The 14423-nt window shown below is 43.2% G+C and overlaps 1 protein-coding gene across 5 annotated transcripts in view; it reads left to right on the top strand.

The window, feature by feature from the left end:
* Nucleotides 1–14423, top strand: part of LOC123766935 (rootletin) — a 217353-nt gene that overhangs the window by 145543 nt on the left and 57387 nt on the right. For 3 of the 5 annotated variants that reach the window (XM_069307477.1, XM_069307478.1, XM_069307475.1), the window contains exons 9-14: nt 8271–8486; nt 9609–9800; nt 10102–10253; nt 11984–12095; nt 12310–12546; nt 12663–12851. In XM_069307477.1, coding sequence (XP_069163578.1) covers nt 8271–8486; nt 9609–9800; nt 10102–10253; nt 11984–12095; nt 12310–12546; nt 12663–12851 — 1098 coding nt within the window. The remainder of the gene's footprint in view (nt 1–8270; nt 8487–9608; nt 9801–10101; nt 10254–11983; nt 12096–12309; nt 12547–12662; nt 12852–14423) is intronic. The other 2 variants (XM_069307479.1, XM_069307476.1) reach the window with 1 other exon arrangement.

Below are 14423 nucleotides of genomic sequence, written 5' to 3'. Positions count from 1 at the left end.
GGTACAGGATAACCTAGTACCCCAAGTCTTGGTACAGGATAACCTAGTACCCCAAGTCTTGGTACAGGATAACCTAGTACCCCAAGTCTTGGTAGAGGATAACCTAGTACCCCAAGTCTGGGGTAATGGCTTGGCGCTCTCTCCTGGTCATTGCCGTTGGTTATGGTGTAACCTGCCTAGTGCAGCCCAACCGGCTCCACCACACACCATAATCACAGTCCCAGAGGGTGACGGTAACTGCAAATTTGATTGACACCATTTTTTTTGGAATACTTGGAAGACATGAGCCGCGGACAAAGACAGATAGTGAAGGTCTCCTGGATGTGCTGATGGAATACTTGGAAGACATGAGCCGCGGACAAAGACAGATAGTGAAGGTCTCCTGGATGTGCTGAGGGTAATGTAAGGGTCGGGGAGTGGGGGTGACCCACTAATAGGATCCCTCCCAGCACCCACCACCATGACCAGGCTGGGGTGGGGGCGTGGCAAGGTTCACACCGAGAACGACACCTTCCTTTGGCTCAATGTTTCACCCCGAGATTAATGAAGTGTTGATGGTACATGTTGCTTTCTGAGTGGCTAGTTCCTCGGCATGACACACACACACACACACACACACACACACACACACACACACACACACACACACACACACACACACTCTGTGTGTGTGTGTGAGGCGGGACCAAAGAGCCAGAGCTCAACCCCCGCAAGCACAATTAGGTGAGTACAAAAAAAACACACACACACACACACACACACATACACACACACACACATACACACACACACACACACACACACACACACACACACACACACATACACACACACACACACACACACACACACACACACACACACACACACACACACACACACACACACACCTGCCTGCCTGCCTGCCTGCAGGAAGCAACAGTCAAATGGAACAGTATAATACATAGTGTTCCTGCAATATAGATACGTTGAAAAGTATCTAAGAGAGAGAGAGAGAGAGTGAGAAAGAGTGTTATAACTCTTATAAGAGAGTTACTGGTCTATAAGTAACAAATGTTACTTATAAATTGTAATAGGCTAGTGACTTAGATCTTTAAATAGAGTAATACTTTAAAACCAGCGCTACACTTCTTTACCTGGAGCTTATAAGGATACAAGTCTTGTTTTATATCTTAGAGATCAATGGCATCCCAGAGCCTTGCTGATCCTCTTGTGTCCCAGAGTCTAAGGGACCTGTTGTCCCAGAGCTTTAGGGATACCAGGACGGACTATAGGTACTGGGATACTAGTGAGGAGTGATGGAACGCTGCCTAACTGCACTGTGTGAGAAAATCTTTTAACCTCTCAACGTGATTGGTTGTCAGCAAATATTTTGGTCACGCGGGCCCTGGTCCGTGTCCCGCGCCCTCCCGTGACCTGTGGCTAATGTTTCCTCTGACAATAAAGTAGCTCTCTGACAACATTTTTATCTTGTGTGTTCTACCGCTTTAATGGAAGCTTTGCGGTGGAGTGTAATAATGGAATCCAAGGTAAAATGTTTGGCGGGTAAACATCTCGGTGGCATTTATTGGCGGAAGTTTGTGTTCGTCATTAATGACATCACGCGAGGCTCCTGCCTCATCCCTGGCAACTTCTTGAGTGACCTTGTATGTAAACACATGCTGCTATTAACCTCATGCTCTACATTCATGTGGAATAGATGGTTTAAAGTTAATGTTATCGACCAGTGAATGGTGAGGGTAGGGGGGGGGGCAGGAGGATGAGGGTGGGGGGGGGGGGTAGGGGGGGGGCAGGTGGATGAGGGTGGGGGGTAGGGGGTGCGGCAGGTGGATCACGAACCCCGCCGCACTCCCCGTAACTTGCCGCAGTTGGCCGCCTCACCAGGACAGACTTGGGCTTCCTGGGTTATACCCACTCGCCCAGATTTGTAAATTATGCGTCTTCTCTACCAATCTTCTCCGGGTGTATAATTTGGTCCTGGCGACGTTAGGGGGCTGGTATTGTGCACCTTGACGGAGGAGGAGGAGGAGGAGGAGGAGAGGGGCGTTGTTTATGTGAGGGCGAGCGGCGGAGACGTATGGCGAGGGAGAGTGGCGAGGTTGACCTGGTCCAGAGCGCCGCCCAGGCAGGCCAGTGGAGGGGCGTGTGTGTGTGTGTGTGTGTGCACCTAGGCGGCGCACGCGACCGCAACGGCTCCTCCACCTTACTGTCATATAAGCTGCGGCCCGCCGCTGCCAGCTTCAGTCTCCGCTTAGCTCCCCGCAGGCGGTTCACCAGCCTCTGCCACCGGGTATGGTGTTGTGTGTGTCGCCTGGTCTCACTCCAGGTGTACCTCCAAGTACTGTGTACCTACAGTGATGCGTCACTGTGCGCCACCACCTACCACTCTCCTACTACTATTTGCACAAAATTGTTCATTATAAACTGGTTTTGCTTTTAGCCTTAAATTGTTTGGTTTGCAAAAAAGTTAAATTATGAGATTTAGATGAAAATCGACTTGCAGGAAGCGACCGTGGACTCTTCCTCGGCGGGTAACTTGGCCGTGGTGGTGGATCTTAACTTAGACACAGGGTAGGACATCAGTCGACTTGAGAATGGTCCAGGACAGACCGAAACGTCGTCGTCCCTTCACTTTCTAGTGTGTGGTCTGGTCAACATATTTCAGCCACGTTACTGTGACTCCTCGCCTCTACTATGATAGTGTTGCTAATATCGCTGAGTGCAGCAATAAGGCCAGCTACCAGTGCCATCACCAGTACTCAGCTCCGTGTGGGATAACTGCCCAGTTATCCCACAGACTAGTGTCACCACCAGTACTCAGCTCCGTGTGGGATAACTGCCCAGTTATCCCACAGACTAGTGCCATCACCAGTACTCGGCTCCGTGTGGGATAACTTCCATTGTTAGAAGAGAAGAATAGAAGAAAGACTATCAGATATAGAGGTGACAGCAGAGGAGATAATGAAACAGATGACAACACTGGATGTAACTAAAGCGGTTGGACCAGACAAAGTATCACCGTGGATGCTAAAAGAAGCAGCACAGGCCCTCAGCGTGTCTCTGGCAAGGATCTTTAATGAATCACTTATGTCGGGAGAATTGCCCAATTGCTGGAAGAGGGCAAATGTCGTACCGATTTTCAAGAAAGGTGATAAGGAGGAGGCACTTAAGTGTAGACCTGTATCACTGACAAGCATCCCCTGTAAAATACTTGAGAGAATAATTAAGCTACGACTGGTTGCACACCTGGAGAACATTAGGTTTGTGAACAAACATCAACATGGGTTCTGGAAAGGGAAATCTTGCCTAACAAACCTTTTGGAATTCTATGATAAAATAAAGAGGATAAGACAGGACAGAGAAGGTTGTGCAGACTACATATTTCTGGACTGCCAAAAAGCCTTTGAGACAGTACCGCACATGAGACTGCTGTTCAAGCTCGAGAGGCAGGCGGGGGTGGGGGGAAAACCCCTTGCATGGATAAGGAACTACCTAATAGGAAGGAGCCAAAGAGTGACGGTAAGGGGCGAGAAGTCGGACTGGCGAACAGTAACGAGTGGAGTACCTCAAGGATCGGCTCTGGGACCAATTCTATTTCTAATATATGTTAACGACATGTTTACAGGAGTGGAGTCCTACATGTCAATGTTCGAGGATGATGCAAAGTTCATGAGAAGAGTTGTGACAGAAGAGGATTGTAGGATCCTCCAAGAGGACTTGAACAGGTTGCAGAGATGGTCAGAGAAATGGCTACTGAAGTTCAACACGAACAAATGTAAAGTTATGGAAATGGGACTAGGTGATAGGAGACCAAAGGGACAGTACACAATGAAGGGGAACTGCCTACCTGTGACGACGCGAGAAAGAGACCTGGGCGTGGACGTAACACCTAATCTATCTCCTGAGGCACATATAAATAGGATAACGACAGCAGCGTACTCTACACTGGCAAAAGTTAAAACATGCCTACTTGAGGCCAGTCTTAGTATGCTGCCTCATCATGGAGTCCCCATCTGAAGAAGCACATAAGAAAACTGGAAAAGGTTCAGAAGTCTGCAACGAGACTCGTCCCAGAGTTACGAGGGATGGGGTATGAAGAGCGCCTGAAGGAACTGTGCCTTACGACACTAGAAAGAAGAAGGGAGAGGGGGGGGGGATATGAAAGGAACGTATAAAATACTCAGGGGGATTGACAGAGTGGACATAGACGAAATGTTCACACGGAATAGTAACAGAACGAGGGGACATGGGTGGAAGCTGGAAACTCAGATGAGTCTCAGAGATGTTAGGAAGTTTTCTTTTAGCGTGAGAGTATCTTGAGGTTATCTTGAGATGATTTCGGGGCTTTTAGTGTCCCCGCGGCCCGGTCCTCGACCAGGCCTCCACCCCCAGGAAGCAGCCCGTGACAGCTGACTAACTCCCAGGTACCTATTTACTGCTAGGTAACAGGGGCATTCAGGGTGAAAGAAACTTTGCCCATTTGTTTCTGCCTCGTGCGGGAATCGAACCCGCGCCACAGAATTACGAGTCCTGCGCGCTATCCACCAGGCTACGAGGCCTACGAGTAGTGGAAAAATGGAATGCACTTAAGAAACAGGTTGTGGAAGCAAATTTTATTCATAATTTTAAAACTAGGTATGATAGGGAAATAGGACCGGAGTCATTGCTATAAACAACCGATGGCTCGAAAGGCGGGATCCAAGAGTCAATGCTCGATCCTGCAGACACAACTAGGTGAGTACAAATAGGTGAATACACACACACACACACACACACACACACACACACACACACACACACACACACACACATGTTAATACATTATAGAGAGTATAACGCTATGAGTAGCTCAGTGAAACTTCCGGAGTGAGGAGCCCAAATTCCATTATAAGTATCATTATATATACTTGCCACTCTTTACATCACAAGCGAAACTTCATAAACAAACGTCTAATTACTTCTACTGTCGACTGTGTTTGGTGTCCGGACCGTGTGAAGCCAAATACCGCCAGGGACTCGAGGTAGTGAAACGCGGAGTGTGATCAACGTAGACTTTCGCGCCCTGCCAATAGTGTAATGTTGAGGAGGGCAGTGTGAGCATCGCCATGCGTCGTGGCCAGTCTTACGGTGTCATTCTAAGGTCACTGTGTCAGCACCCTTGTTAAGGTGTCAATATTACACAGTAACACCGGTGTTACTGTGTCATTACCGGTGTTACTGTGTTACTACCGGTCTTACTGTGTTACTACCGGTCTTACTGTGTTACTACCGGTGTTACTGTGTCATTACCGGTGTTACTGTGTCATCACCGGTGTTACCGTGTCACCACCGGTGTTACTGTGTCATTACCGGTGTTACTGTGGCATTACCGGTGTTATCTGTGGCATTACCGGTGTTACTGTGTTACCACCGGTGTTACTGTGTCTCCAGTGTTACTGTGTCTCCAGTGTTATTGTGCCTCCAGTGTTACTGTGCCTCCAGTGTTACTGTGCCTCCAGTGTTATTGTGCCTCCAGTGTTATTGTGCCTCCAGTGTTACTGTGCCTCCAGTGTTACTGTCTCCAGTGTTACTGTGTCTCCAGTGTTACTGTGCCTCCAGTGTTACTGTGCCTCCAGTGTTATTGTGCCTCCAGTGTTACTGTGCCTCCAGTGTTACTGTGTCTCCAGTGTTACTGTGTCTCCAGTGTTACTGTGCCTCCAGTGTTACTGTGCCTCCAGTGTTACTGTGCCTCCAGTGTTATTGTGCCTCCAGTGTTACTGTGTCTCCAGTGTAACTGTGTCTCCAGTGTTACTGTGTCTCCAGTGTTACTGTGCCTCCAGTGTTACTGTGTCTCCAGTGTTACTGTGCCTCCAGTGTTACTGAGTCTCCAGTGTTACTGTGCCTCCAGTGTTACTGTGCCTCCAGTGTTACTGTGTCTCCAGTGTTACTGTGTCTCCAGTGTTACTGTGCCTCCAGTGTTACTGTGTCTCCAGTGTTACTGTGTCTCCAGTGTTACTGTGTCTCCAGTGTTACTGTGTCTCCAGTGTTACTGTGCGTCCAGTGTTACTGTGCGTCCAGTGTTATGGTGCCTCCAGTGTTACTGTCTCCAGTGTTACTGTGCCTCCAGTGTTACTGTGTCTCCAGTGTTACTGTGTCTCCAGTGTTACTGTGCGTCCAGTGTTACTGTGCGTCCAGTGTTACTGTGCGTCCAGTGTTATGGTGCCTCCAGTGTTACTGTGCGTCCAGTGTTACTGTGCGTCCAGTGTTATGGTGCCTCCAGTGTTACTGTGCGTCCAGTGTTACTTTGCGTCCAGTGTTATGGTGCCTCCAGTGTTACTGTGCGTCCAGTGTTATGGTGCCTCCAGTGTTACTGTGCGTCCAGTGTTATGGTGCCTCCAGTGTTACTGTGTTGTCATTATTGTTTGTCACTGAGGCCGGCAGGGAGACTTGGGGAGGGTGGCCGGGAGATTTGGGGAGGGTGGCCGGGAGACTTGAGGAGGTTGGCAGGGAGACTCGGGGAGGGTGGCAGGGAGACTCAGGGAGGGTGGGAGGGAGATTCGAGGAGGGTGGCAGGGAGACTCAGGGAGGGTGGCAGGGAGACTTGAGGAGGTTGGCAGGGAGACTCGGAAAGGGTGGCAGGGAGACTCGGGGAGGGTGGCAGGGAGACTTGGGGAGGGTGGCAGGGAGACTCGGGGGGAGGGTGGCAGGGAGACTCGGGGAAGGTGGCAGGGAGACTTAGGAAGGGTGGCAGGGAGACTCGGGGGAGGGTGGCAGGGAGACTCGGGGAGGGTGGCAGGGAGACTCGGGGGAGGGTGGCAGGGAGACACGTGGAGGGTGGCAGGGAGACTCGGGGAGGGTGGCAGGGAGACTCGGGGGAGGGTGGCAGGGAGACTCGGGGGAGGGGTGGCAGGGAGACTCGGGGAGGGTGGCAGGGAGACTCGGGGAGGGTGGAGGAGAAGGACTAAAGGGCTGTAGTGTGCAGTGATAAAAACTGAAAATTAACAATTATATTGCTGATATATATATTGCTTAGTTTCTCAAAGGTTTCCCTTTGAGAAACTAAGATTCTCTGATGTGTCTTGGATATGATTGTATACGAGCTGTCTTCCTATGTGGATCCTTCAAAGGGAAGGCCTCACCTTGGGTCAGAATAGTGTTTAACTTTGCTGATAGAAGGGCATGGCAGGGTACCTGGTTGATACCTGGGTGATGGGGTTCTGGGAGTTCTTCTACTCCCCAAGCCCGGCCGAGGCCAGGCTTGACTTGTGAGAGTTTGGTCCACCAGGCTGTTGCTTGGAGCGGCCCGCAGGCCCACATACCCACCACAGCCCGGTTGGTCCGGCACTCCTTGAAGGAAACAATCTAGTAGAGAGGGTAGGACATGGCAGTAGTAGAGAGAATCTTTGATGGGGTCAATGGATGAAAGATACCTGGGTGATGGGGTTCTGGGAGTTCTTCTACTCCCCAAGCCCGGCCGAGGCCAGGCTTGACTTGTGAGAGTTTGGTCCACCAGGCTGTTGCTTGGAGCGGCCCGCAGGCCCACATACCCACCACAGCCCGGTTGGTCCGGCACTCCTTGAAGGAAACAATCTAGTAGAGAGGGTAGGACATGGCAGTAGTAGAGAGAATCTTTGATGGGGTCAATGGATGAAAGATTTTGGTAATTAGCTGGTTACAGTATTACCATTAAGCTGCAACTAATGTGTTACTGTACCTTCATTTACCTTACTGTATAACGCTGTCCACTGCCGGGGTGTGTCGAAACTAGATATTATGTTTTGCTTCTTGACAAATTATTGATGGAGTTGCTACTATTGAAAACCCATGAATATACTTTATGTTTATAAAAATTCTGAAAAATAATCAGGCATAATTTAAATCCATTAATACCTTTAGATGTAAGGAAAATTCAGTATTCTGCATCAGTAGTGCAGTATTTGTTTTTTTAAGTGTTAGTTTGATTATACTAATGTAAAAGAAGTATCTTTTGATGTTATGACTAATGACAGTTGTTTCCTTTCAAGCTTGTATTACTTTTCTCATCAGGTTAGATATGGAAATATATGGTAAAGATGTGAGTGTACATCATTACTGAGTGTTTTCTATTGATTTGTTGTGAAGCATTTATTAGATTTATGAAAATGATCAGTGTATGAATGCAATTTCTAATACATTCACAACTCCCTCATTTCTTCAACAACTTACACAATGATTTGAAGAAGCTTGATTCAAATCTTTGTAGCATAGTTCTTATTATCACAAAGCTAATATTGTGTTTGTGTCCATTGCAGCAGTTCAACAATTACTACATATCAGGGCACAAAAACCTACTGGACTTGTGGCGTGAAATTGGCTCTGTGAAGCGCACCTTCTCCGAGGTGAAAAACCTGACCTCTCGTGACCTGACCCAGCTGCGTGGTGATCTTGACCGCTGTGCCCACCTCCTCTCCTCTGCCTGCCATTCGGCTCAATCCAACATGAGTTTCTTACCATCAGGAGGAGATAAGGTACAAATATATTTATTCAGAATCTAACTAGCAGTGTTCAGTTCATTCAGTTGTGAATGACATTCACTGAACAAATTATAAGAGGTCTTTATAGAATACATAACAAAATTAAGAGATAATTATAATATCATTTGCAGTAAAAACCTAAAGTAATAAATAGTTATTATTATTTACTACTGACTAATTTTACTGAAATATTTATTTGATTCTAATCACATTAGTCGCAGACCTGTTTTATTTACGGTTTGCCTCCATAACTAAATTCTTTGCATTTTTGTTTGTTAGGGTCATTTCATGATGGTACTGTATCTTTCAGAGAGAGAGAGAGAGAGAGAGAGAGAGAGAGAGAGAGAGAGAGAGAGGGGGGGAGGGAGGTAGGTAGGTAGGTTTTAATTCCTAAAGAATTCATTTTCCCCTTGTTTATTGCTTGGATACAAATGGAGTGGGAGATGGCTGTAACTCCATGAGCAAGTCTTGGTCCAAAAATGTCATGTGTAGAATAAAACTCTTCATATTAAACTATAAAGAAGATTAGATTCAATGAGTGAATAGCTTTTTTTCCTGTAACGACTAATAACTATTAAATATGGTTACATACCTATTTAATGGGGGGGGCTTTAGAATGCTTATCATTGTTATTTTAAATTGTACTGCCCATTTTCCAACCCATCTTCCTAATGAGATGGTATTTTTTGTAACTGTGTGGATGATTGTACAAGTACTGTATCAACATGATGAACAGTAGATGAAAGTCAAATTTGGTACATTGCTATTCATTTTATAGTCTGGAAAAATAAAGCTAAAATCAAAACTTAAATATTCCCAGGCTTAGTATAGCACAAATATGTACTACATTGGGCCTCGGATACCATGTATTAAGCCTAGGATGGTTAGGCTAGGTTTCATTAGTAACAAATTGACAAACTTTTCTGGTTTGTCCATATTCAATAATACAAAAGTCTACTTTCTTATGGTCCATCATGTCTACACAGTATTGGTAAGATTGACCACATTAGTACTTTCATTTCAGGAGGATGGGCTGCAATTTTCTTGTGTGTATACACATAAGCTTGCTATGCATGTATGAAATGTGGCAGAAATATTGTATTCTTCTCGATGCAGGAGGATTATGTTGTGGCCAACCCTGCGGACTTGTGGGGCCGCATCCAGGAGTGCGAGAGATCACAAGTACGAGCAGAGACGGAGAAGAACTCCCTCAAAGAGAAGATCAATGAACTTAATTCAAGGATATCGGAGCTCAACACGAATCTGAGAAGTAAAGAACGCACTATTCAAGATCTCAACAAGAAGCTGGTTAGTAGAAGAGTAATAGATGCATGGTATCCATTGACAATGATTTCCCTGCCAGTATAGTTCCCTAAGCTGTTTGAAATTTGTATTTAGTTGATGTTGGATGAGCACTCATAGGTTATTTTCTTCTATATTGTATGAATCTTAAAGTGTCATTTAGGTTTTCAATTATAATAACTTATTCATTTGTAACACTTCCTAGCCCCATTTTTAATATGACTACATGATATCATTTTTCTATTTAGTTTTCCATAGTATACCAACTGACTGTAATCAGTGCACTACTTTTGTTTGTTTCTAAAAGGATGAAGGTATGACGGAAGCAGAGGTTCAGGAGACACTAAAGGAGAAGGTGCGCACGCTGGAATCATACATGGTCGAAATAGCTCAGACAGTCATCAAGGATTCAGAGCAGAGCACTGGTGATGCAGACGGTAAAACTCCTTCTGCTTTCAGGTATGGAACTTCATTCTGTGCACAGAATAATTTTGAGTTATAATATTCTTTAACAAATTGCTGGTGTGTGTGTGAGAAATATTGAGTAGCATTGATGTTGGTCACTCTGACGGTGATCTCTCTCTCAGTACTTTCATCACATTTTATTATAAGTAACAGGCAATAAGAAATTGTTTCTTAACTACATTACATCATCAGATGATCAAGAGAAATAACATTTATGGTAAAGGTGTATTGTAAGTCAATAAACTAGTTATTCTGGAAGTTAGCATATTTTGCTGAAAATTGAAAATTTCTAAATAGAATACAGTGGCACCTCGACTTACGACTGCCCCTACTTATGATAATTTTGAGTTACGATGTAAATTTCATTGAAAAATGCGACTCGACATCCGATGGTGTTGCCGACTTACGATATTTGTTGGTACACGTTGGTCGACCGAGCGCGTGGTTCCTGGTCACGCGGCCAACCTGCCTCAGTTTACTACAGCTGCCCGCTTAGTGACAATCGCGCCTATAAGAAATTTCGCTTTTGTGGTGATTTTTTGCATTTTGAACATTAAAGTAGTTATTATATATCACGCCATGAGTCCCAGGAAAGTCAGTGGTAAGGCTCAACATATGAAAACCCATGTTAGGATGACCATAGAGCAGAAACAACAGATCATTCGTAAATATGAAGATCGTGTGTGGGTTGTTGGACTGGCTAGGCAGTACAACAAATCTCAGTCAACGATATCTACCATACTGGCTAAGAAAAAGGACATTATGGGTGCTAAAGTGATATATCATTACAGACAAATGTTAAAAAAAGAGAAAAATATATATCTCTTGACAAATTTGTAGTGAGACAAACAAGCACTGAACCACAACCAGGTCCTAGTGGTATTCAGGCAAAACGTAGGAGAGAGAGTACCCCAGAGAAAACATCACTACCTGATGTGATAATGGAAGGGGACTCCCCTTCCAAACAGTAACAACTCTCCTCCTCCTCCTCCCCCCCATCACCATCTTCCATATGCCATCAAGAGCCCTCCATAAAGGTAAGATAAATTTAGGTACTGTATTGTAGTTAGAAAAAACATTATATTTAGTATAAAATGTATTTGTATGTTAATATTTTGGAGGGTGGGGAACGGATTAATTCAAATCCCTTTATTTCGTATGGGAAAAATCGCTTCGACTTAAGATATTTCGACTTACGATCCGTCTCTGGGAACGGATTAGCATCGTAAGTCGAGGCCCCATTGTACAGTATATGAGATTTTGAACTTTTCAAAAATTGCCTCTTATGGTATATTCTGTACTTATGGTATATTATTCGAAGATTGAGAATTAGATTATATTATATTGAAGAAATATTTCAACAAAGTATGAGAATAAATAAAATTGGTTAAATAGTGGATGATAAAATTTGCAAATGGAAAATATTTTAGCACAAATAAATTATAATTTGTGTGTTCAGTGATGATTATAACACTGGCTGAACAATTACTACTTGTCAAAATAAGATCCCCACATTGTTTCCTCTGAAATACAGTTCACACACTCATTTAAGGGGCCGAGGCAGCTAGTAACAGAGTCACTAAATACCTCTCTTCCCCCCCGAAAAAAATGGCTTTTCATTACATACAGTGCTAATGTTTCATAAATGCAATATATAAATATTAATAAGAATTCTCTAGGCTGCTAAAACAAATTAAAAAGTAAACAATTGTACTATAACCCAGCAGGATTGTACGAGACACGGAGCAGGGGGTAGCACCAGACTTGCCACAAAGCACAGTTTCTGCTGTCCGCACAGCACTTTCTAATCGCCATGTTCAGATCCACGAATTGCAGGTTTGTACTGTATGTTGTTACAAATCTCGGAATTTGTTTACTCTTTGAATTAGTTATAATGAATCATTGTCTTTCATGATAATTTATTGTTGACAATGTTCATGATGATTTATATATATAAATATTTATTAAAATTTCTAACTACAATACAGTTGTGTAATGTATTTTTAATAAATTCAATACACGGCTAAAATTTATCTGTTTTGACGTCCAGCTCAAACTAACATCATCAAAGGATCAACTGGCATCACTTCGTAAGCAGTATGAAAGTGCAGAGGCAGCCCAGCGTGTGCTCGAGTCCACAATTGGAGAACTCCGTGATGAAATGGAGTCCATTTCCCGGCAAAAGGATGAAGTTTCGAGGGAGAAGGACAGGCTCACTGAAGATTTGGATGCAATTGTTGCAGAAAAGAGTAGTTTGGAGAAAGCTAAACAAACTCTTAAATCTCAGGTGTGCACAGTTTGTATGGAATTTTATAATTCGACTTTGATTTGTTAAATTGGAACACTTGAATAATAATTGAAATCTCAAGAAATGGATAAAAATACTAATTTAAAACTTACTAGTTGGAGACTGCCAAGGAAGAGACAGAACGCCGTAACCGTCAGTTATCAGAGCTGGAGAAAGAGAAGGTTGCACTTGGTGAAGAGCGAGCCTACCTCAACTCTAAGCTCACCAAAGAAAAGGAGGAAGTCCAAAAGAATGTCCACACCATAACTATTCTCAACTCTGAACTTTCTAGCGTGCAGCAGCAGGTACTGTTTTAGTTTACATCGTTCAATTGAAACAGACAAATTTAGTTGAAATAAATATTTGTTTAGTATTCATATTTTCAGGTACAGTAATAAAGTATTGCATGTCTACTTACAACTCGACAGGAAATATGAAGATAGTCTATATTTTCAGGGATGTATTCAGATATTTATATATCATTAATGCATTTAGCTGAATTTGCTTTAATAACAGTCAAACAGTAAATATCAAGTTAAATTGATAATGTTATGAGTATAATACGAGGAATGATTACTGCTCGTTAAGTAATAATTAATCAATGTAATTTTAATTGGAAATAGTAATATTTGCCAGTAAAAAGCAAAAGATATCATCTATCATTTTCACAATGATTTGTATGATTAAATAAGAACGACGTGCTGCAGATCCACTTCCCCGTAGACTCCTAATGCACAGAAACTTTTATTTATCAGCATCACTCGTCTTATTTGCCATACAATCATTCAAAAGTCAATTAATGATTAGTTAATGATTTAGAAGGAACAGTATTCACTCATTATTAAACCGTTTAGTATGGACACAGTAAGCTCACTTTAGTATTTACCATATTTGAACTATATGCTGTATCTTCACTCTTTCTAGGTAGTAGTTCTGCTGGCCTTAGTAGTCCATGGAAACACTTAACCATGGGGAAATGTGCTCATTCTGTTCTTTATGGTTATTCACTTTGGCCTTACTCACACTAGAGTGCATTTTGAGATCCTATAACTTACACACCAACAAACACCCTTTTTTATTTCTTTGCTCTGTACTCTTGCCATATTATATTTCCAGTTTTTATTGACACTTTTATGTATTTATCGAAGCACCCCCTCATTATTATCATGCATTTATATTTCTTAATGCTATGAGGTAAATAGTTTGCAAATATAAAGTCAGATTTGTTTACTATCTGTAGTGAATATATTAAGTCACTGGATAATTTTCAGCAGCTGAAGATGTGATGTTCAGTAAGCAAAATTGAAACAAAAATGTACACCATCCCACTGTACATGAAAGACAATTTTGGGCATAATTTTTTTTTTCACTTTAGAGGGGGCTTCCACAGTGTGCTGAGTTTTCTGTCTCCCTCAGTTGCTTTGTCTTTTTGAGAGGGCAGGGCTCTGGTACCTCCTGGTGGTGCAGTAGGTCAAGATAGTCACGGACGCTTGCTGTTGGTTTTGACCCTTAGATACAAGTGCATAAATATTGGGTACAGAAAATTAAGTAAACATACAGTATATTAAGGGGCCAGGAAACGAAAACGGTCAAAATTTTTAAATTTTGCTCAAACGCTTTCAATTTTTTTTTGTACGTAATCCACTAGGCACATGCTCCAACTTTGTCAAAATAATTACCAACGTAACTTGAAAAACAAGAAAATTGAAAATAATTATAAAATTGAATATTGAAAATTTCAGATTTTCAAGTGAGCATCAAAAATATAAAATATCACAAATGGATTGTTTGGTGTTGTTATACTCAGAGAAGAGCATATGATCTTCATTTGTATTTGTTAATATTATAGAATTCAGTATAGTACTGTAAACAAAATT

Source organism: Procambarus clarkii, chromosome 60, assembly GCF_040958095.1.
Source record: "Procambarus clarkii isolate CNS0578487 chromosome 60, FALCON_Pclarkii_2.0, whole genome shotgun sequence".
NCBI lineage: Eukaryota > Metazoa > Arthropoda > Malacostraca > Decapoda > Cambaridae > Procambarus > Procambarus clarkii.
This window is presented reverse-complemented; position numbering and strand designations above follow the sequence as displayed.